We start from the raw sequence: 22944 nt of genomic DNA on the forward strand, positions 1-22944 counted from the left end.
ACATGTTTGTGAATATTCCCTTTGGACAATAAAGACTTTTAGATCCTTTTTATTCCTGACTGACATACGTACATTGCTTGGATCCCTTAAAATTGAACTATGGGATTGATGAATTTTGTGACGTCCTGTTATATAAGAACTTGCTTTGAATGATTTTGGTCCAGCAATGTAAAAGTCAATTTGACCAAATGTATATTTTCTATTCAACTTGGACATGTCTTCTTATACCCTGCGATTGGCTGGCCACCGGTTCAGGGTTTCCCCTGCCTGGTGCCCATAATTAGCTGGGATTGGCTCTAGCACCCCCCACAAACTTTGTGCGGATAAGCGGTTCAGAAAATGAATAAATGAATGATTTTTTAAAACATTTTAAATTTCTTATATTGAGGTTGTTGTAGTTGATGATTTAGCTTAGTTTTACACTAAATGCCCTTCCTGACACAACCGGGAATCAATCCCATGGTACCCCAAAGGCATCGTTAGACTATTTTGTTGCTTGCTTTTACTCATTCACCACCATTGGCCGGTACATACATCAAATCCATTTCAAGTGGGAAGCTTGCCATTGAGTGACCATGTTTCACTACTACTGACGACTATAGATGTCCAATCTAATTTCACTGGAGAATTGGCCACCGCCCAATCAAATTAGATTGGACATGGTTTTGATAAACCTTGGCTGGCTGGTGAGCCTGGTGAGGATAAAAGGTTCAGAAAATGAGTATAATTTTTATTTATTTATTTTTTTATCTTAAGTTGGTCGTTGCATCATTTAGTATTTTTTTCTGATTTCGGAGAAGAAAGTTTGCACACCCCTGATTTTTTAAACGATTTCCCCACCCGCCCTTCTGCTGCCTGACGTGAGCACGCGCATATCGTCTCGAGGACGCGCATCTTGGCGCACATGGAGCTGAGCTTTCCCGAGTGCCGATGAGGAGACGAGCAAGAGGATGGCGAGGAAGAGGCGCGACGCAATCGATCCTCGATGATCATTTTTTACCGACCTTACCCGTCGATTTGTCCATGCACGTCGACGTGGGAAACGATCGACGCTCGCTTGCGTGATGCTGCTAACGGACTGCCATACGGGCACGCGAGCAGGTGGTCCAGGTAAGAGATCTGCACCGTGTTGCACGACTGTTAACCATTCGGACGTTTCTTAAAATGTAAGCGATTTTAAGTATTGTATATTGGGATGCGCTTTTTTTTGTTCTTCTGTTTGCCCCTCGCGTTGATTCGAGTCGAGGAAGCTGGTCAGACGCGTCTGGGTTTGGAGTTTGGACAGTGGGAGACATGTTATTGCGGAGGAACCCTAACCCGCCCCACCCTACAGTACGGCACCTCATCAGGAGGGTCTCAAATCAATCACGTGTCCTAGGTAATAAACTATTTGGACAGGCAACAAAGGAAGTCACGTGATCGTGCGACCATGTAAACACGCACTTACTTATGTTTGGGTAACAAGTGGGTAGCAATATGATTCAAGTGACTTGAAATCTGGATAAGAATGATCTTTCTAGCTTTAGCAATCATAAAATTAGCACCAAATTAATCATTTTTTCTATTGGATCCGGTATGTTTAGTACTGCTAATGCATATCAGAGAATATTGGATGCATTTACTAGATGAAACAATGAAATGTAGCTATTGCATGAATATGTTCATCAGGTTAAGTTGGCAACAAATTCCATTCAGTGGTCAAAGTGATGTCGTATGCATGTTTGTAATTTGAAAGGTCAACAAGGGAAGTTTTGTGACATCAAGCATGAAAGGAAAGTTCAACTCAGGTGTTAAAGTTGATGAGACAGCAATTTTTTTATGTTCTGTTCATCTTCAATGAATATTTAGGCAGACTGTCGAACACATTAATTTGTATCTTCATTTGGCATTACAAGAAAAACTGTTTACGCATCAGTGCGGCATTTAACACCATGAATGATAAATCCTTTAACATGCATTATTTATAGAGCGCTTCTCCTTATGTGGATTGTGGGTAAATTGAGACCGATCCCAGATGACTTTGGTTTGTTGTAGCTGTCTCGATGCAAGCCCGTGGGAGGATAGTTTAAAAACAGGGAACAAAAGGGAAGATGCATGCCACCGCATGTCACAGTCTGCAACAGAACGGAGAGACCCCACCCTGCACACAACACTGTGTACTTGTCATCAGGCAAACACATGGAAATTTTACTGTACTCTAGTAGCATTTATTAAGCCAAGCCACATCATTTTACGCTCCAAAAAGCAGTCACAAAACGAATGCAAAAGAAAAATACATTCTCAAGCCTCCAAAACAGGTTGAGAAGCCAGAAATGTTACACCTTTGTACAAACGACAACAAGTGGCTACATAGAAGTGGCTCCAAGACCCTGGTCAGGTACACAGTGAGTTATTCACACCCACATTTACATTAGATTAACTTTAGACTGTCTGTTTACTTGGGAGGATGGCTCTACACCTAACCTGCAGAAACTGGGATTCAAACCCGCAACCTCACTGTGTATCAAAAGGGCCATCACTTGATGCTGCTGCGACAGTAGTACGATGTAATGAGATGGAACTAATTTGCTCTAAATATTGACTGTTATAGTCATTGTTTTCTATGTTATTGTGGCCTAATTTGACCCTTATGGTAATTGAATGCTTTCCTAAATGGAATGCAGGTTTACTATACTCTTAAATGTAAGTAGTCATATATATATATATATATATATATATGTAGTTATATATATATATATATATATATGTAGTTATATATATGTAGTTATATATATATATATATATATATATATATATATATATATATATATATATATATATATATATATATATATATATATATATATATATATATATATATATATATATATATATATATATATATATATATATACATATATATATATATATATATATATATATATATATATATACTTTACTGAACTTTTTATTACAAGTGGACAATTTCATTTAATGTTAATACGTACTTAAATTCTAATATAATTATATTACAGTTAAATTCATATGTGAACTTACTTTCTTAGTCAATAAATGAGAGGCCTCTGCCAATATGCAGTGGCATTGTTAAGCGTGTTTTAGGGGGCCTCTGTCCCCCATAAAATATCGTTATTTTGACTGTTGTTAGTGTTGTAGTGTTATTTAGTGAACTTAATATTTCTGCTCAAAACAGATTCAACTAAGAGAGTCCCTTTCATGCTTCAGTACAAACAGACAATGGTTCTAGGAGAAAATAAAATAATAGTAACCTTTTTCCAAATATGGCCACACCCTGTATGAAACTAAAAAATATTGCTTTCAAATTTTTGCTTGTTAACAGGATAATTTCATAACCAACCTGTGAATATAGTTATTCCAATTTTACAGTTTATTTGATACATTTAGTTTATGTTTTTTAACGTACAATATTTGAAATAGAAACATTGGCCAACGAGTCTAGAGAGTTTAAAATATGCTTCATACTGACTGTTATGTAATTAATACTCTTAAATGTGCAGCAAAGCTAAGCAGTTTTAAAAGAACAAGACAAAGAAGGCTAAAAAGTAATTGTTTAAGATGTACTAAATGTTATTTACGATGATGAAAAATGGACGCAGACACATGTACGGCGCCTCGGGGCGGGAACCCTATTGGATCTGCGCTCAACGCGCATAGCCAATCACACACAAGGATTCACAGTTGGGATTTTCTACATTGTTGCCAGGCGAGCATCAGCAGCCTGACCTACATTCATGCTACACACGCACTATCAATCGCACAACCACGCGCACGTACACATACGACAAGTGTGTGTGTGTGCATGTATGCTGGCGCAAAGGCACACGGGCAGCATCTTCCATCATTCATGTGTATGAATGCCCGAGTGTGAAAGCGAGCAGCAGAGGGAGTTGAAGGACATTTTCAAGGTTCATCTCATAAAAATGAAGCTCACAGATACACAGTCCATTTGGTAAGGCTATGTTGGGGGATTGCAGTAGAAAAAGTGAAAAACATTCATTCCAAAACGACATCAAGATACTGCATTATTGTTTTCTGAAATCAGAATATTATAGCCTTCATTTTGAACTCATTTGAACTTACTAACTAAAGAGGATTTGGCAAGTGCTAAGGTTAAGATTTAATATTTGACCTGGCGGCGGCCTCCCATCTCAATCTGCTTGTTGTTTTCCAGCCAGTGCAGATCAGTCAAACACACAACTCTCGCATGAAGGCGATATTGGCTGACTTTTCCCTTAAAGTACTCCAGCCCCACCTCCTGCTTCCCTACTGGAAACATAGACACACACACACACACACACACACACATGCATGTCAAAAGAAAACCTCTTTGAATGTCAATGTGTGTGTAAGCCAATGTGAGAGAAAGAGAGAAAGTTCTTTTCAAAGTAAAAGTAAGCCTGATTGTTATCTGACTCTCAATTGTTCGTAGTGTTACGTATTAACAATCCCCAATGAAGTGGTAAACCCAACTTTTCTGATTATTATTAATTAAATTGTGAAAGGCCAGTGTATCTGTCCAAATGGTTGCTATTCTGTATTTAGTTTGGCATAAGATTTGCACAAAGCATATTCACTTTACTCTTCATATAAGACAAACAATAGGGCTTATTGTTCAACGATGAGGTCATTTTCGGTCAATGCAACTTTTCATATGAAAGGCCAGAGGGGAAGTGCTAATTGTGTGTCACCAGTCAGCCTGTGGGTTCATTTCCCCGACCGCACTGGCCCGGCTGAAGTGGTCCGTTTGGACCGGGAATTTAGGAAGGTGGAATCGCATTGGAAAGTGTGGAGCAAACCTGATTGATTTGCAAAAAGGAAGTTGGACTCAACTCTGGTAGGCACTGGGTCTGAGTTGTAGTCTGATTTTTTGTTTTAGTCGCTAAACATCCTTAACATTGAGACGCTTACTGCTGTTCTAGTGTAAGTCAACTGTTTCCCACAGAAATTTATGACTCCCATAATATTGCCCCTAACTCTTAAGATGATCATGATGCAACCTTTTTTTGTTTCTAATCTTTTTCTCTAATACTACTACACTTTCTCAGATATTGCCATTGTAATGATATCTTTTCCATTTAATACAAGACTATTCCCATAATATTCCTATAATATTTCTTTTTCTATAAACTTGGACTCCTGCTAATTCAAGTCATTTCTTTGTTGACTTATGATTTATTTAAAGCAAAACTGAAAAACACCAGTCATAGGATTTCAAATTAGACAGTCGATCGGAGTTGAAATTAGTTCTTTAGTAACTTTAATGTTCACAATGTTTTTTTCCAAGGAAATAATTGATTATATATTTGATAATATTTCATTCTGCCATACCCCATTAGCATATACATTTGTACACCGCCCTTTGGGAATGGCACCGTCATGACTCTCACTATAAAGAAGCAAACTCTTTCATGTCATATTTATGTACTAGAGTGTTACTGTTAAACAGATCCAGCACTTTCAAGTACTAATTGCTTCTCAAATCCTCCTCGACAGAAGCAGCGAAAGAGAAGTGAAATGACACACATTTTTCGCTGCTGATGCTGATGTTAGCGATTTGCCAGCTGTCCCAATTTTAGCCCATTCTATCGACAAATGTGGCTCAGAATTCACAGTGCTCACCCGAGACTTAATATCCACATTCATCCTGGATTTTTCATCAATTTCACTTACAATATCTTTTCTGTGGAAACACTTCAATAATTTATATAAGTAGGTGATATGACATGTTGCCTAAATAGAACCATTTCACTCTTATATTCATAAAAATACATGCAAAAATTCCACTTGGCAAATTTAAGGCACATTTCTGCTCTGGTAACTGACTTTTCATCACCCCCGACAACATTATACTACTAGTCTCTATGGGGACAATGTAAATGACTGCTTATCTTTGCTTAAGGCTTGTTAAAATAGAAGAGCTAGTGTTTCTTGCTGTGGGTTAGTTAGTCTTGCTTTTTTGACAGGCAAGCATGGATATTAGATTGTTTCCTGAAAGTGCAATAATACAGCAGTGTCAAATATTTACTAATATATACTGTTCTAATTACTTGGCATTATATTTTTCTAACTTTTAACCAGTAGAACAGGCTTCACGCTACATATAAACAAAGAATAGAATTACAGGATAGAATTTGAACCAATGAAAATCGCCAATCATATTTTCTATTCTTCTTAGCATTCTGTTAGTTGCTATTTTAACATTAAAATTAAATAAGGAGAAAAATCTTCAAAGCTGTCTTAGCAGTAAGTGTTCATTAAATCCTTAACTGCTCTTTGTTGTGATATGTTGTGAATTGAGGTCAGTGCCAATGTACAGTGTTTGTGGCATAAATTGAAACCTGCAAATTAAAATGCCTCGATAATGGTCTCACCAAAACCATGTTTGACCAGTTGTATACCCTGAGCTGGAACTTAGACCACCTCTTTGGAGGTTTAGTACAGTTTTTCCCAAGCTTTTTTTAGCTATGGCACAGTTTTTGCATTGAAAAAATCTCAAGGGAACCACCAACTGAAAATCTTTTAATTTAAAACGATTTGTTTGTTGACTACCTTGTTGCTTTCCTAACACAATGAACACATGCGTTTACATAATGACAGGTGTCGCTTATACGAAAGCCTTCCTGCTCTTTATCGTCTTCTGTGTGCTGTTCATGTTCCCTCTCTGCTTCTTTAACTTTTCACTGCTTTCCTTTTGTTTCATCACTGGCTTCCTCTTCCCGCTTCCTGTTCAGATACATTTCCTGTTCTCACAGACATTCAGACTGGTGTCACATTTACTGTACATGCATGACCAGGTATTGTGTATGAAATGTAAAATCCGTCAACTAGGCAAATTGGATCTAATATATATAGGAGCATGAGTGCATATTTTCTCATGTCCAAACTGGAATCCCATCATCAAACCATTGACATAAGCCTAAAATGAGCTCAAATGCATACCTGTCAACCTTGTCCCCCTTTTCTATTGATTGTAATTCCCCTTATTAAGTGATCATAAACCATACAAATGCAACCCCTCGCATACTCACATAGGGCCACTTAAAAGTCAAAAGTGGACGTGGTGCCTAATCAGTCAGTGTGTGCGCCTTTTGTGTGCACTGAATTCAAGATTCTGTAGATGTCGCTGTATGACGCTGACAGCTTAACTGTTTGGGTACATTGCTTGCTGATGCGCTATATTTATATAGTGAAAAGGGAGACGTGAAAGGGGAATGCTTAAAGCTTGACAATATTAGCAGTCAACGATAATAACATTTTCGTCTGCTACCAGTGACCGAGACGATGCGGATTCGAGCCCAAATGGGTAAAATAAGATTGTTTTTTTTTTTTACAAAAAAATGACTTAAAAAAAACCTGTGCAAAAGTTGTTATGCGGCGTACACCATTTGAAATGATCAAAAAACGTCTAAAATATGAGAAAAACGTGTTATGCAAATGGGTTCTAGTCAAATGTATGTTATCATGCCGTGTATGGTGAGCCCTGCGTGTCATTGATTGGGTATTTGATTTGCCTTTTAGGTAAGAGGTTTTGCTTGGGCTGAGGCCGGAAGAAGGAGCCTGAATCACATGGGACACCAAAGCCATGGAGGTCAAAGGTCAATTAATCTCAGCACCTGGTAAGGCACAATGTGTATGCATGTGTGTTTTGGGGACATGGATTATTATGTTAGGTTCTCATACCTAGATGGCTTCATGCTAATTTCTAATAGTAACTTAAAGACACAGGTCGTTTTGCTTCTGATTATTTGATGGACTGTGACATTTTCTGACCAAAATCAGGTGTTTATTTGATTCAACAAGTTTGTTTATCTGCAGCGTGCTGTGGGTAGGCCAGATTTTTAAACCTTTAGAGATTTCTCCACTAACTGATACTTTTCCAAAGTATTGTTAATGGCAAAAAATGGAGATGGCACATCACTTGGTCTTTTGTAAACAAGCTCTGTTCAAATCCTGTCAGCCGTATATAAAGGCCAGTTTGTTGAGTCAGTGCCCACTTGTTTGTCCTCAAGCCACAGGAGTAGCAGTTGGGCATGTTTTGTTATTTGTAATTCTACAAAATATCAATAAATATATATATATATTATAATATAACTTGGGTGGGCCTGGAGGCTGATTGGTTAGCGTGTCGACCTTGCAGTTCTGAGGTCGAGGGTTCGATCCCAGGTCTGTCCTCTCTGTAGAGTTTGCATGTTCTACCTGGGCTTGCGAGGATTTTGTCCGGGTACTTTAGTTTCCTCCCACATCCCAAAAACATACAGGGGAGATTAGTTGAACACTAAATTTCCCCTAGGTATGAGTATGAGCAACCCACGTGACACTTGTGAGGATAATCTCTTGGTAAAAGGAAGGAATGAATACTATAACACAACACAACATCATAGTGCCGGTGTTTCCCACCAGAGGACGCCATTTTTGTTTTAATGTAAACGGCATGCATATAAAAGTCCTTCCTCAAAATATCTCATTTTCTGAACCGCTTTATCCAAACTCGGGTCACGGGGGTGCTGGAGCCTATCCCAGCTGACTTCGGGCCAGAGGTGGGGGACAACCTGAATTGCCAATCACAGGGGACAAGGAGACAACTCACATTTGATTGGCTAAAATAGTATACTGGCATTGAGGACTTGCCTATTTGACCCTTTCTCTGAAATTTGACCCACGCAAGTTGGGTAATTTTTGTTGTTTTGGCTGCGTTTTCTAGCGCCAATCACATGTTGGGACAGAAAGCAGAAGGAGCACATGATGGAGCTACAAGAGAGGAGGCGGAGCCTGCAGTCGCTCCTCAGCGCACGACTGGCTGAGCTGAGGCGTGTGTGTCTGCAGGAGGCGGTGAGTGACATCAAATGAACTCCACTGGGTCACCCTGCACTGTTGCCATGGTTAGTCAACTGTCAATGTGCTTGGCAAGGAGCTAACAGGTTCACTGCCCAGTGACTTCCCTCTGGCGGCGGGGGAGAAACTCCCCAATGTCAAACGCAGAGGCGGCACGTCCCGGCAAGCAAACAGGAAGTACAAAGTAGAGGTGATTGTCCCGTCGTTTCCTCCTACCTGTTTTATTGGTCAACATGTACATTATGTATTACAGTGTATGAACACACATATGGGATTCAAGTTAAATACATCCAAATATAACCTAACATTATTATTCATAAGGGATGGATTGAACTTTGTTCGATATAGTGACTTGAATAAAACTTTAGGTTTCAATTTTAAATGAGATGAGAAGCTTTTGGCGTACTTTGTTCAAGAAGTTAAAAGGCTCATCTTGGTTTCGGCTTGAAACATAACTTGAAAAAGACTTGGCTGCTTGCATTTCAAATTCAGTTTTTACTTTTAGGGAGACTGCAGAGGCTCATATTAAAGGCACGTGTGGAATTTTTAAAAATTTGGATCTATTTTAACTTGAATTCGCCCCCGCTGTCCCAATAGGCCTTGGTCCTATTAATAGGTTTCTCAGAAGAATCTCAGTCGCAGTTTTGACCCGCTATAACATTGCCAAAAAGTCCACACTGTATATAGTTTGTTAAGTTAGATTTGAAACTTCCAGAGGATTTACTGCAATTCATTTAAAACATTCCCAGGTGATATTTTGTGATTTGTTTTTAAAAAAAGAAGAAAAGACAACAATTTCTATTTTTATATAAATGGGATTAAAAAAAAAAAAGATCCATGATTAAAACACTTTATTTTCAGTTTCAGTTTGTGGAATTTGCAAATTTACTCTTCCTTAAAAGATCAAGACCCAAAAGGATTTGGGACTTGCTGTAATTTTTTAATCTCTGGACTCCCCTTATGTAACCACACCCAAGTGTGCTATCGTGCATCGTATGATTCCGCCTCATAAATCACAGATGCGTGCCATTTTAATATATATATATATTTTTTTTTAATGGCAGATATTGTGCTGATTCCCCATATGTCAGCGCAAAACAGTTTTTATACATTTTTGGAGTGCAGCAAATCTTCAGTCCGTAGTAAAAAAAATACTCCGCTGGACACGCTCCTCATCTTTTCAATCATTTGTCCTAACTCCTCTTTTTGTTACCTAAAGAATAGTGTCATCAATCCATCTACTGCTATTTACTCTCTGTCTTTTCTTGTTTTGTGGATGCGCAGGAAGAAGATAGTGCACGTGTGAAGACGAAAAAAACTTTATTCAGTGCTACACGGAGAAAACACAACGATCGTGATCACAACACCACACATGCACAACATGGAAAGATGACTGTGCACAGAGGGTGTCACACTGGTAACACAAGCGCACACACAAACACACTTGCGCAAATTGTGGCGTAAGGGGCAAACGTCCAAGTACGTTTCGTTTGCAGACGACACAGTGAGATGGGAGAGCAGCTCCACGTCAGACTCGACTGGAAATGACAACGGTAACAGACGCAAACAAACGGCAAAACAACATCCCAATGATCATGTCATCAAGCGTCACTTTCTTTGTGCGTAGAAGAACTTGTGCCTCAGAGTCGCCCCCTGTTGGTCGTTGCTGGTTCTCCAATTGAGGGTTACTACCACAACAAAACAAGGACCAGTTCAGTGTGTAACAGGTCGTTATTATGGCTTAGCTGAAATAGCATAAGCTAAAAGACTATGTGAAATAGCTTGCATTTCTCTTTCAGGTCTGAGCTTCCAGAGGCTCTCCAGAGCCACAGGAACTCTGCCCAACCTCGCTCCCACGTCAGCTCGCCGTCTGCACGGCCTTCAGAGTCCGTGGCACTGAGCGAGGCTAAAGCTTGTGCGACAGCTCGTCCAAAAAACACATCTGAGCGGCTGCCCGAGTATGCGGCCTCCCTTGAGAAGGATCAGCAGGAGAGGTCGCGCTTAAGCAATGTCACGGGGTCCCAGGCGGCGAACACGAGGCCCGCTGCGGGGCGTGGGCGTGGCTACGGCGACCTTTTGCTGGACTACGTGTTAAGCAAACAGCGCCAGCAGTCTCAACCCACCTCCTCCCAGCCACCCCTTGGAGCTCCGCCCACCTACCAAGTTCACATGGGGGAGCAACGACGCGTCAAAGTGACCCGCACCAAATCTTGCGGCCCTTTCCTCCCGGTGCCGCACCCGCAGGCGGACTCAAACCACCTGGCGCCACCACACCTGTCCAGCCCACAGGACGTACATCTAGAGGGCGCCACCAGGAGCCTCCACAAAGCACTCGCCCTGGAAGGTACGTACTCCTGCCTGCTATTTGAATTGGGCTCGAGTTGACGCTTGAATTGACAGGTCTGAGGGATTGGTACCTGAGGAACACCACGGGATCCCCCCAGACCAATCAGAGCGACGGGAAAGTTAAAGTCCAAATGGGAGGAGCTTTGCAGCGTAGACGGACGACGCACGGTGCCAAATTGCCTCTGTCTCACTCCGTCACCTTCCATGGTCAACCGTTACACGGCAGGTGAGTGAGATGGACTATCGCCATGGCAATGTGTCACAGCCACTGTGTTGCTCTAACCCTCTCTTATATATATTTATATATATAGATCTGTGGACGGCTCACTCTATCTTGACTCCGCCCCTTCATACCAGCAGCTAGATCACCTCAGAGAAGCTTCCTTGGAAAAAGCATCACCAGGAACTCTGGTTTGATGATGTATGGTCAACACAATGAATGATTGATCTTCTGCACTCCAGCAACTCTGAGCAGCTCAGTTTTCGCACTTTCCCTCGAGCCAAAAGTTGAAAAGAAACGGAGCAATAATGAAAGTGTTTTTTTCTTCACTGACAATCTGGATGTCATTGTTGGATGATTTCCTTGACTCAGGCCAATCTAACTCCCAGGGGTGCACATAGCAATTTTCAACTGGTGTTGGGTTGATACTTGGTTGCACAACTTCTGATCTGAAGCAAATTAAAAAACAAAAACTTACAATGTGAAACAGTCGATCAGATGATTTGGCAAAGTTCAACACACCACATTCCCATAGAGAAATTTGGACAGGGCGACAAGGGAAAAAAAACAATCCCTTAATGCATTTTTCCCTTTCTCAGAATTCAATTTTTTTCTGTCAAAAGTTGAGGATGACATGTCGCATCCTACAAGTGCCAGCAAAATAAAAATCTGTATTTTCAGTTGACATCCAAAATCTGACCTGGCCAAAAATAAGCAAGTTTTTTTTTAATTCCAATGGCACAAATCAACAAAAATTAGGAGGAAAGGTACTATATTCACATTGAGAATTTTTCCAGGTAATAGTAAGTTGTAATAAAAAAGCAACTAAAGGAAACCTTTGACTAATAGTAAAACAGCTTCACTCAGGGACTAAACATAGGCCAAAATATATATTTTTACACTATTAGATCACCTAACTCGTAGTACTAAACTGAAAAGTATGTAATTTAGAGATGAGAAATGGGTGGTTAATTAATTGATTTATTTTTTATCTAAAATTAATGAATGCAAATGAAAAAACAGGCTTTAGAATAAGACTTTTTCATCAGGTCAAAAAGGGCAAATGCTTAAGCCAAAAGATAGACTATGCATTTTAGTGAAGTTATCTTCTTGTTTTTAATGGCCAGCCAAAATGTCATTTTCATAGCCCGAAATATCCCAAAAGCCCATTGCTTTGTCCTTGCCCTCCAACTAAAATATATTCAGATGAATGAAAAAAAGAAAGGATGAATCAGATCAAGGGAGTACAACCTTTGTTTTAGCTCCCAGCACACACACACACACACCCTGTACCGAGAAAACAAAATGCTTGGAATGCAAATGCACATTTGACTCGGGGCAATTTTGAGTATTTTCAAGCGTACACCAATTACTTTATGTGCACCCCTGTAAAAAAAACCAGGAAAGATGAACTTTTTATTCCAGCAATAAGATGTCAAGTGAGAACATTTTCCAATCAACTGCTGTGACAATCACATTTTCAAGAGATGAATTGTTCCAGTGAATGTTGATATGTGGTGTATTGATTGTGTATAGATTTCACTTGTAATATCAGGTCTCTCCACTTTAATGGTGTGGTTTCTTAATGCATTCAGGCGTCTTTTGTTTTTGGGACTTTTTTTTCTCTTCTAATTACCAACATTGCATTTATGGAATGTCTAAGCTACGCCCACTTACAAACTTTGAAAGCTTGTTGAGGACTGACAACAACATGGTGGGTGGATTAGCCAGAAAGGGCTTCTACAACAATAACCAAAATCTTTGGTTTCTTTAAGGTAATTGGATTAATTTATTCCCAAATGTATGTTCTTATTTATTAGGAAGTGTTTCTATTGGCCACACAGTAGATATTTGGCTATCGGGAATGTGCCATGTATAGCTATAACAGGGGTCGGGAACCTTTTTGACATAGAGAGCCATAAACAATTCATATTTTCAGATTTTATTCCTTGAGAGAAATACTCTGAATTTAAGATTAAAAATGTGAAAATTAGATGTCAGTTTTCTTTTTTTTTGGGTCATTTTACCACGTTTAAAGTACAATTCTTTTGACAGCACTGTTACTTAGTTGCTAATCAATGAAAATATACATGCAGAAAAGTTTAATGAAAATTTTAAAAAATGATTGAAGTTTGAGGTAGTGTCAGCGCCATAGTGGCGCTCTTATTGGTGCATTCAGGACTCGGCTCTGTCACCAGCGGTTTAAATACATATTTTACTTCACAATTTAGCAAAGAGCCACATGCACCCATCAGAAGAGCCACATATGGCTCCCGAGCCATAGGTTCCCTACCCCTGGTTTATAAGCTCATAACCTTCAAAGTCATAAATGCTGGCTTTTGTAATATGAGAGATTTGACTTTTTTTTCTTATCCAGTCAGGTTTAAAATTGCCCAAAAATGGCATTCCAGGTTTCCAAGTTCCACTCACAAAGCATGTCGATATAAAGTCAGCACATCTGATGAGTATGATGTATTCTATTTATTTGTCAATGTTTTTTTTGTCTTTCTATTAGATGAATATTGATTGTTATCTACTCCAGATGATAACGGTAGAAGTTGTGTGCTTTTATTTTCACGTGTATGGATTGTTAATGGTTTCGAAAATGGCTATGTGATAATGACATTGGCCCAGGTACCACTTTCAGGCTTCTAGATACCAAATGCACGGATGGCCCTGCCAATGTAACTTTATGACTAATCACTGTGCATAAATAGATGTCATGTGGCTACAGCCAGACAGCACAGGTTTTAATAAGATGTTTTTTTTTTTTTTGGTCTTCATCCGCAAACTAACCTGCTGAGTGTTCAGGTGTACTCTGTTGAATTTGAAAAAAAAAACATAAAATAACACACAAGTTTTTCTATCTTTTTGGAAACATTTGTACTTTTTCAAGAATGACTGTCAATAACACATTTTATGTAATCAAATGTTAAACTTGAAAATAAACATTTGACTTTTTTTCTGCCTGCATGGCACTGGGACATTTATTTTTCATTGGATAATTAGACTGCTTCTTGTTAAGGATAATCTGTCTTTATTCTACTACAAGGTGTACTCATTAATCGATAAATCAATTACTAATGCAAAATTAGGCTTCTTAAATGAATTAGCATGCAGTTCAAAAACATGAGGTTGTTTGACTGTGCTATGAACTTTCTACTACATAGTTCTAAATTGGATAACACATTTCAAAATGACACTTTGTCTGGCATGAGGGAATGATAAGCCCCTCCCTGTCAAAATAGATTGGACGCCTAGGGCCGTCAATGGCACTGAAAGATGAAAATTCTAGGCTAGTGATCCCAGTTTAAAGAAATTTGAAATCTATCACTGTCATTGGCATGCAATGAGTTTAATGCTGTGAAAAAGTAGATATCTTAGTGTATTTCTGTTTCATCTCCTTAGTTGTACTGACTTATAAATCTATTACCATCATATAAAAATATTTACTAATAAAAAAAATATAAATAAAATATAATTGCCAACATTGAAATTGTTTTACTGAAAAAAAACATAGTCACTTGCTCTATAAAACAGTTTTAAGTGTCCACTATATTATGGAGCTGAACATTGAGAGTAATAAATAATTAGATGATTAAATGTAGCAATCAAAATTTAAACCAAAGTAATCTCAGAATATAAGTATAGAAGAGTCCCCCTTTTTACATTTTCTCATGACTAAATTACACAATTACAAACTAGATCAATTGAACTTTAAAGGAAACTTGGCATAAAAGCACCATTTAAAGCTATCGTGTGCTGTGAGGTTTTGTTGTCCCACAAAGAGAGGAAGGAAGTGAGTGCATTGGTAAAGGACGTAGGCGTTTTTCATGTTGGAACGCAGCCGCTGCCCCAAGGTAAACCTAACTTTTTTTTCGTACATAGTCGGCGACATTTGCCCTGCACGAAGACCGCATTCGAATACTCGTTACAGCGTCCAAACGTTCAGAAATGCTCAGTGCGTGTGTACCGCTCTGAAGAATGAGATGAAGGAGGACTGAACCGGAAATCGCGAGTTCTTTCACGCTCAGATCGCAACAAAGTTGCTCCACTGTTAGCTTTAGCACCGCTGCCCGACATTTGCTGAACCTTGCTTCGCAACCTGCACGTCGGGGCTGCTGACGGAACTGATCGTAGGAAGGCGGCGGGGGAAACTCGCTGGTTGTCACCGCGAACCAATGGTGCGCCTCCTGGATCGACTATTTCTTGTGTTATGTCATACAAGTGTCAGACTTGATTTATTTATTTTTGATTGTTACTTTGATAGGAAGGGAGTGAGTGGACAAGGAAGGAAACGAGAAGATAATCTTTTTCACAGTAAGTGAACTATGACGTTTACATCAGCTGACGTCGCCGTCATCCTTGAGTAAATTGCACGTTCGTTTTCGGAGCGTAAACAAGAATCTCGGTGTGTTGTTTTGCCTCCATGTTGAAGGTCAACAAATAGATTACACGATCGAAACTCGTCTTGACTTGGGCCATTTGATAAGGATGACCTGATATGATTTTTTTTTTGAAATAGAAAAGTTGTTTGCTTTGATTTGCAAGAACTGGATGGTGTCAAACTACGAATCTGCTTTCAAAATAAGCAGCAGGCGTTTGGCAAACAATGAGCCATTCTTACATAAACAGGTTTATAATGGTTTCATGCGAGCTGAAGGACTTCCAAAATCAACAGGAACATCATTATTTATTAATAGAAATATATGTTAACATGTATATGTTATAATAACAAAAATAACAAACAACTTTACTTCAAGAATGTTCCCAACTTGACTTGCCAGAGCCCCAGAACTTTTCTTCATTTTATTTTAATTGTTTTGCAGGCTAAAGGCCTGTCAAGTCGTCACTTACATATCTGTTGTTGTTGTTGTTCTTGTGTTCATTAACTTTGAAGTCTATCTCTTCAGTCATTCTTGAACCGATCGCTTTAAAATGTGGTAATAATGTAACATAGGTCTCAATCGATCCACAAAAGCTTGATTTAAAAAAATCTATTTTAGATCAGGGACAATTAATTAACTGCAAACCTATTCTTGCTTCTAGTCAAATCTTAATCAAAAGAAGCGCATGTGTGCTTTCTAAGAGGATTCAGTCTGTAGTGTCATTTACTACATAAAAGCTTTTTATTTTATTTTTTTTACTAAAGTCTCATTTGCCTCTATCCTGAATTACTACGGGAGAACAATGAGGTATATTAACTATTCCTTTTCAATTAATTATTGATGAATACTCTAATTGTTGGAGTTAAGTGTGATAAGACATTTTTTCATTGATTCATTGTGTTACGAGGGTGCTGGAGCCTGACTCAGCCAAGTGGGGGCAGTAGGTGAGATCCAGCAAATCGTGGGGCACAATAAAAATGAGATGACGCGAAATAAAATTGATCTCTCAAGGCACCACCCGTTTACTGTGAAACTCTGCCCTCTAGCGGCTATAAACATAATGGTAGACAGTTTAATGGAGGTTTTCCAAGTGCTGATTCTTCACCCAAATAACGAAAATGCTTGACGACATTTCTCACCATTGACCTGCAAGGTAAACAGATATGTTCATTTGATCATTTGGTTCTCTCAAAGGTCGTCATGACATCGGGGGCATCTCTCTGCTGACTGCAAAGTAACCTCGTAGCCCACCGTGGTTACTATCTGGCTGTCCATAATCATGCAGCTCACCTATCAGAAGTTACCCGCACAACTGCGGCGCAACCCGCGACTCCGGCGGCTGGCGGCAGCGCTGCTCACCGCGTACGCCGTCAAAAAACTCTTGCCGTATGTCTGGCGGCGGGCACAGGTAGGACACGAGCACCTATATTAAATGAAGCTGAAACACTTGTACCTTATTTGACTTGACTGTGACCTCCAGGGCCGGGCTAAGCCGGCTGTGTGCACAAGCAGTGGCTCCTTTGTTGTGGACAAACTAAATGGGAACCAAAACAGGTGATTACATGTTACTTCAATCTCATTAAATGTGTGAGTAAGCCATTCACGTACAGTATGCTGTTACATAATCTCATTTTGTGTGTGAGCGCAGGTCTCCATCAGTGAACAAGGAGTTTATTGTGCGACTTGCTGGACTGTTGAAATTGTTGTTTCCACGTTTACTGTGTCCTGAAGTGGCCGTGCTCGTTCTGCATTCACTCACTCTCATGTCCAGAACTTTCTTGTCCATCTATGTCGCCAATCTGGATGGTCAGTGTGTAGTTGTGTGCTTATAAGTCCAGACTTGAACCTTCTTTCTTCCTGTTCCAAAGAGCCTCCCGATTGAATTTCGATCCTCACCACCATTTTCAGGCATGATCGTCAAGTGCATTGTGAAGAAGGACCCTCATGCTTTCTTGATGCAACTCCTCAAGTGGCTCCTCGTGGCTGTCCCCGCCACGTTCATTAACAGTGCCATTAGGTTCCTGGAAGGCCAACTGAGCCTTCGTTTCCGGAGCCGGCTGGTCGGGCACGCTTACCAGTTGTATTTCAGTAACCAGGTATCACACCGCTGGTCAGTGATTAAGGCGTGGCAGCAAAATGTGACCGCCTTTGTCTGTTGGTATTTGTGTCAGACGTATTACCGGGTGAGCAATATGGACGGGCGCTTGTCCAACCCGGATCAGTCTTTGACGGAGGACATCGTCATGTTCTCCGCCTCAGTGGCCCACCTTTACTCCAACTTGACCAAACCTATCCTGGATGTGGTCGTCACATGCTACACACTGTTTCGCACCGCCCATTCCAAAGGTCACCGCTCGCCACCATGAATGTCACCATGGAAGTAGTGACTGTTCTTGTCTACCGTGCAGGAGCCAACACCACCTGGCCTTCGGTCATTGCCGGCCTGGTGGTGGCACTCACCGCCAAAGTGCTGCGCTCATGTTCACCGCGTTTCGGGAAGCTAGTGGCCGAGGAAGCGCGGCGCAAAGGCGACCTGAGGCATATGCACTCGCGCATCATCGCCAATTCCGAAGAGATCGCCTTCTACGGGGGACACCAGGTAATATTATTGGACGGCTCCTTATTGTGCATTCCACCACTCGCTGTGCTTCCTATTTCTAGGTAGAGATGGCGCAGCTGCAAAGGAGCTACAATTCCTTGTCCGATCAGATCCACCAGATCCTGGTCAAGCGTCTGTGGTACGTCATGCTTGAACAGTTCCTTATGAAGTATGTATGGAGCGCCTCGGGCCTCGTCATGGTCGCCGTACCCATCATCACTGCCACCGGCTACTCTGAACACGGTGAGTAGAGAAGTGAACATAGCCTGGCTGCTTTTTAGGCTGCGCGACCTCTGACCCCGCCATGCTTTCAGACTCCGAAGAGGTGAAGCAAGCGGCCATGGTCATGAAGGAAGAAGAGCTTGTGAGTGAGAGGACGCAAGCCTTCACCACAGCTAGAAACCTTCTCAACGCCGGGGCCGACGCCGTTGAAAGGATCATGAGCTCCTACAAAGAGGTGGGCCTATTACATTATTAAGACTCACAATACTTGCATTTATTAGTAGTAAAGGAAATGAGTGTGAGTCCAGGTTACAGAGCTGGCTGGTTACACTGCACGTGTCTCGGAGATGTTGGGTGTCTTTGAGGATGTCTCGAAGGGGGTCTATCGGCGATCCTCTGACAGAGAGCAGGGCGTGTCAGCATCGGGAGCCATGGTGGAACATGGCCAAAGACTCTCTGGTCATCTTGAGATGCGAGGCAAGCCTTAAATGAGTTTTAGCAATCAAGTCGTGTTTTTATTCTGTAGACAGGTCAATTTCCTGGTAACCAAAAAAAAAACTGCATTGCATTATCTGCATAGTAATTTGCATTTTGTGAAGTTTTTCAAAATAGCCCATCAACTCACCACTCCGTATGTGAATTGAAACAGTTTCCGAAACTGGTCAGTATCCTAAGACCTCAATACATGATGTGATAATGTATTTTCTTGATTTTATTACCCAATCCCAATTCATGAGGCGGTTTTTAATGTAAAAAATGGTGCATTATGCTAAAGAAGTTCCAGTAAAATGACTGAAAAGAGGAAGGTTTAAAGAAGAACTGATATGTCATCTAGGTTGCTTGATGTTATCCCCCTGCAGGTCAGGTTGTCAGTGTGGAGAAGGGTATTCGTTGTGAGAAACTACCCATCATCACGCCGACAGGAGATGTAGTCGTGTCCAGCCTTGACATTCAGGTATGACACAACCACATAGAAAACATTCTTCTACTGATAATACAGTTCAATTTCTTTCCAAAAATGTGTATTACTTGGGAAATGTTAGACATATGAAAACAAGAATAACATTATTTCTCACAACTAATGTCCCATTAAAAATGGGTTAAGAGTTCATCCAAAAATATTTTGGATAAAATGGTGAAATGTGAGGGAATATCTTATGAATTGTTGCAATGGGTTTTCGCAAAGTACTTGAATGGAATTAACTCATCAGATTTTACAGTATACTCACATTAGTCAAAAGCGGATTTGTTGATGAGCTGATGTTTGGTTGCCAGGTGGACGAGGGAATGGACGTCTTAATCACGGGACCTAACGGATGTGGCAAAAGTTCTTTGTTCAGGATCCTCAGTGGACTCTGGCCCGTTTACGGAGGTGTTCTTTCACGACCAGAACCACAACATATGTTCTACATACCGCAAAGGTATGCTTATAAGCACTCTCGGTGTCTGTTGTATTGCTGATACTACCGTCGAACCTGGGCTTATTTGTAAAAAGCAACGATAGCAAGATAGAATATTGACTGGGGATTTTTACATAAATAGTTAAAACTAGCTTGTAAAAAAATGCATCTGTGTTCTAATTTAATTTTATGGTAAGATTAGACTAAGGCAAAACACTGAAAAGAATTGATGAAAATTACAATTATGGATTTAAAAGGAAATTTAATATACATCTATACTCTTAATTTTAATATAATCCTAAAACAGAAAGTCGGCACTCATGATTTACTTTCTCGGGCCGCACATAATGATGCGGCGGGCCAGATGTGGCCCCCGGGCCGCCACTTTGACACCTGTGCTCTAAGTAAACACATAGTTTGGCTTGTGCTCTATGTCATAGCAAATAGTAATATGCTTTGATGACACTACAAACTCATTTCAAACCTTTTTTTTTTAAATATGCTGTACATGTGCATGTGAGGTGAATGGATGCTAATGTAAAGCGCTTTGGGCATGGTAAAAACGTGTAGATTAATACCCGTTGCATGTAGTATTTTAATGTTGTAGATTCGGCAAAAAAGGTCTTCTTTGAGAATACTATTCAATTCCTCTTGCTGCTATTGTTATTATTTGCACTGCTTGACAATATGTACGACCGCCTGTGCTGTACAGGCCCTACATGTCCGAGGGGACACTCAGAGATCAGGTGATCTATCCAGACACGGTACAGCAAATGATGGACAGAGGAATGACAGACTCGTGTTTGGAGAGGATTCTTTGCACTGTGCACCTTCTTTACATCCTGGAAAGGGAGGGAGGTGTGTTTGTGTGTGCATGTGAGCTTGTTTTTATTTAGGGCGTTTTAGCCAAGCTTTCACTGTGCGCTCCTGCCAGGTTGGGAGTCTGTCAACGACTGGAAGGACGTCCTGTCCGGAGGAGAGAAGCAGCGGATGGGAATGGCTCGTATGTTCTACCACAAGTGAGCCCCCAAGCCCGCACCTGTTCTGCCGATACGGTCACTTGACTTATTTCACTCTGGTCTCGTAGGCCCAGCTATGCACTGCTGGATGAGTGCACCAGTGCCGTGAGCATCGACGTGGAGGGAAGCATCTTCCAGGCTGCAAAAGAGGCTGGGATATCCCTGCTCTCCATCACCCATAGACCCTCCCTCTGGTTAGGAATCTGTAGATGTGCTCCAGCAGGGGACAGCAAAGCTTCTGGGAGGTGGCTGAATAAGTACCCTAATGCTTCCCCCCCCCCCCCCCCCCCCCCCCCCCCCCAACAGGAAGTACCACTCTCACATCCTGCAGTTTGACGGTGAAGGCGGTTGGCGATTTGAGCGACTGGACGAGACTACTCGTCTCTCTCTGCAGGTCAGCTTCCTCTTGAATGACAACACCTTTCGGTGATTGACGTTTGCTAGAAGTACCACCCATGAGTTATTGTTTTTGGGGGTGCTCTTTCATGGCTGTCACCATCAAAACAAAGTCCGCTCATTGCCGTTGCAGGAAGAAAAGCGGCGTCTGGAGGGTCAGCTGTCTGGAATCCCCAAGATGCAACAGCGGCTTTCCGAGCTCTGTGCCCTGCTAGGAGAGGGGCATGGGGAGGCGCCCCCCGACCAACACGCTGCTCTCTCATGAGAGACACTATATGAAGGATGATGGGTAAAATCATTGAGCTAAGATGCAATCAGAAGGCGCTTGATTCCATTAATACATTACTTGTCTGTCTTTGCAGGGTCTTGACAGGATTCTTTACGACAGGACAGAAGATAATTTACTAATTTAAATGTTTTTCTCAAAACAATCAAATCAGCTGGTCAATAGACAAGTAACCTTTATTTTTCACTAATGATGTAGAACATGCTATTTTTAAGATGCTTTTTAAAGTAAAAAATGGTGAATTTGACTCATCTGAGACAACATACACTAACTACTGCCTCTTGTGTACAATACAAACATACTGTACATACACACATGTTTACTCTATCCACATGGAGGTGCATTTACAAAAGCCTCACATGAGATAAAACCTTCGAATGTCACTCAGTTGTCACTTATCCCCTACTGAGTTGCCTGCACATTGCTTGTCACAGCACTAGATGTCCCGAATGCCTTTTCATATCTTTCAAGCGTGCTAAACAATAAGTCCACTGTATAATTTAACTGGGCAAGACTGACAGATATGCTTTATTCATCCCTTTCTGTCTCATGTAATGTATGCATTTCAGTTCCAAAATCATCCATTTTCAGGAAATAGACGCTTGTTGCAGCAGCAGTGTTGCCAAAAAGCAAGTTTGATGGGACGAAAATTAAAAAAAGGGGGACAGAAAAAGCAAACCTGGGTGGGAACTGAACATTATTATCCATTTTTGGAAGAGATAGTATGAATTTGAACTATATATTTTATGCTGCTCTCTTGTGGCGACGATGCTTACAAGAAAATAACCAGTGCTCTGTGGATAGCAGAATTATGAACATTTCTGATGATATTCAATGATTTAATTAATGCATTTAAACAGTAAAATTCAAAATCCTAACCTTCACATTAGAGAAGAAAAAAGTTTTTGTTAAAGGTGATTTTTAGACAAGTTTTTAGAGCAGGGTTTTCCAAATAGCGGCCACTGGGCCAACTGTGCCCCGCTGCCTATGTTTTATTGGCCTGCACCAAATCAGGAAACTATATATTTTTTAATGTGGTTGGCACAAGAGGCTTGAGTTCAGCCTCTGAATCTTGTGCAGTTCACATCTTTAACAATAGATGGAGCTGGTCACTCATGACTTGAGGGGAGAAAATTATTTATTTTCCATTCATATTTTGTTTTACTACATATACTTGGATAATGCTCTAGCTCTATTTGAATTGTGATTTGCTGAACT

General features: G+C 40.6%; 2 protein-coding genes across 6 annotated transcripts; both read left to right on the forward strand.

Annotated features, from left to right (window-relative positions):
- The first annotated feature begins 886 nt into the window (after nt 1–886).
- Nucleotides 887–14260, forward strand: ccdc120a (coiled-coil domain containing 120a). Of its 2 annotated transcripts, none has more exons than XM_077728379.1 (10): nt 887–1110; nt 7537–7634; nt 8720–8847; nt 8927–9040; nt 10135–10267; nt 10347–10403; nt 10478–10577; nt 10650–11194; nt 11251–11422; nt 11508–14260. In XM_077728379.1, the coding sequence occupies exons 2-10, from the start codon at nt 7601–7603 to the stop codon at nt 11611–11613; spliced, it is 1389 nt and encodes a 462-aa protein (XP_077584505.1). In that variant the 5' UTR covers nt 887–1110; nt 7537–7600; the 3' UTR covers nt 11614–14260. The 2 variants fall into 2 exon arrangements, with proteins under 2 accessions (XP_077584505.1, XP_077584513.1); XM_077728387.1 differs by lacking the exon at nt 887–1110 and adding an exon at nt 4708–4852.
- A 914-nt stretch (nt 14261–15174) lies between these two features.
- Nucleotides 15175–21997, forward strand: abcd1 (ATP-binding cassette, sub-family D (ALD), member 1). Of its 4 annotated transcripts, XM_077727683.1 has the most exons (20): nt 15190–15276; nt 15354–15600; nt 15687–15736; nt 16999–17212; nt 17285–17358; nt 17453–17610; nt 17713–17900; nt 17976–18150; nt 18213–18403; nt 18466–18646; nt 18718–18860; nt 18934–19102; nt 19486–19580; nt 19901–20046; nt 20738–20883; nt 20960–21044; nt 21113–21238; nt 21351–21438; nt 21574–21729; nt 21803–21997. In XM_077727683.1, exons 4-19 carry the CDS (start codon nt 17084–17086, stop codon nt 21703–21705), a joined length of 2226 nt encoding a protein of 741 aa, XP_077583809.1. In that variant the 5' UTR covers nt 15190–15276; nt 15354–15600; nt 15687–15736; nt 16999–17083; the 3' UTR covers nt 21706–21729; nt 21803–21997. The 4 variants fall into 4 exon arrangements, with proteins under 4 accessions (XP_077583836.1, XP_077583809.1, XP_077583819.1 ...); XM_077727693.1 differs by lacking the exon at nt 15190–15276 and having other exon boundaries at nt 15283–15599; XM_077727710.1 differs by lacking the exons at nt 15354–15600; nt 15687–15736 and having other exon boundaries at nt 15175–15276.
- Nucleotides 21998–22944: the final 947 nt, after the last annotated feature.

This window comes from Stigmatopora nigra, chromosome 1 (genome assembly GCF_051989575.1).
Source record: "Stigmatopora nigra isolate UIUO_SnigA chromosome 1, RoL_Snig_1.1, whole genome shotgun sequence".
In the NCBI taxonomy this organism is placed as follows: domain Eukaryota; kingdom Metazoa; phylum Chordata; class Actinopteri; order Syngnathiformes; family Syngnathidae; genus Stigmatopora; species Stigmatopora nigra.

Excerpts from the sequence above, each read along its gene's own strand:
- ccdc120a (XM_077728379.1), top strand. The coding sequence starts at position 7,601 with ATGGAGGTCAAAGGTCAATTAATCTCAGCACCTG. Across the intron at positions 10,268-10,346 it reads GCACAGAGGGTGTCACACTG|ACGACACAGTGAGATGGGAG; the intron begins GTAACACAAGCG and ends TTTCGTTTGCAG. Across the intron at positions 10,404-10,477 it reads CTCGACTGGAAATGACAACG|AAGAACTTGTGCCTCAGAGT; the intron begins GTAACAGACGCA and ends CTTTGTGCGTAG.
- abcd1 (XM_077727710.1), top strand. The coding sequence starts at position 17,084 with ATGCAGCTCACCTATCAGAAGTTACCCGCACAACTGCGGCGCAACCCG. Across the intron at positions 18,151-18,212 it reads TCGCACCGCCCATTCCAAAG|GAGCCAACACCACCTGGCCT; the intron begins GTCACCGCTCGC and ends TCTACCGTGCAG. Across the intron at positions 19,581-19,900 it reads TGTCCAGCCTTGACATTCAG|GTGGACGAGGGAATGGACGT; the intron begins GTATGACACAAC and ends TTTGGTTGCCAG.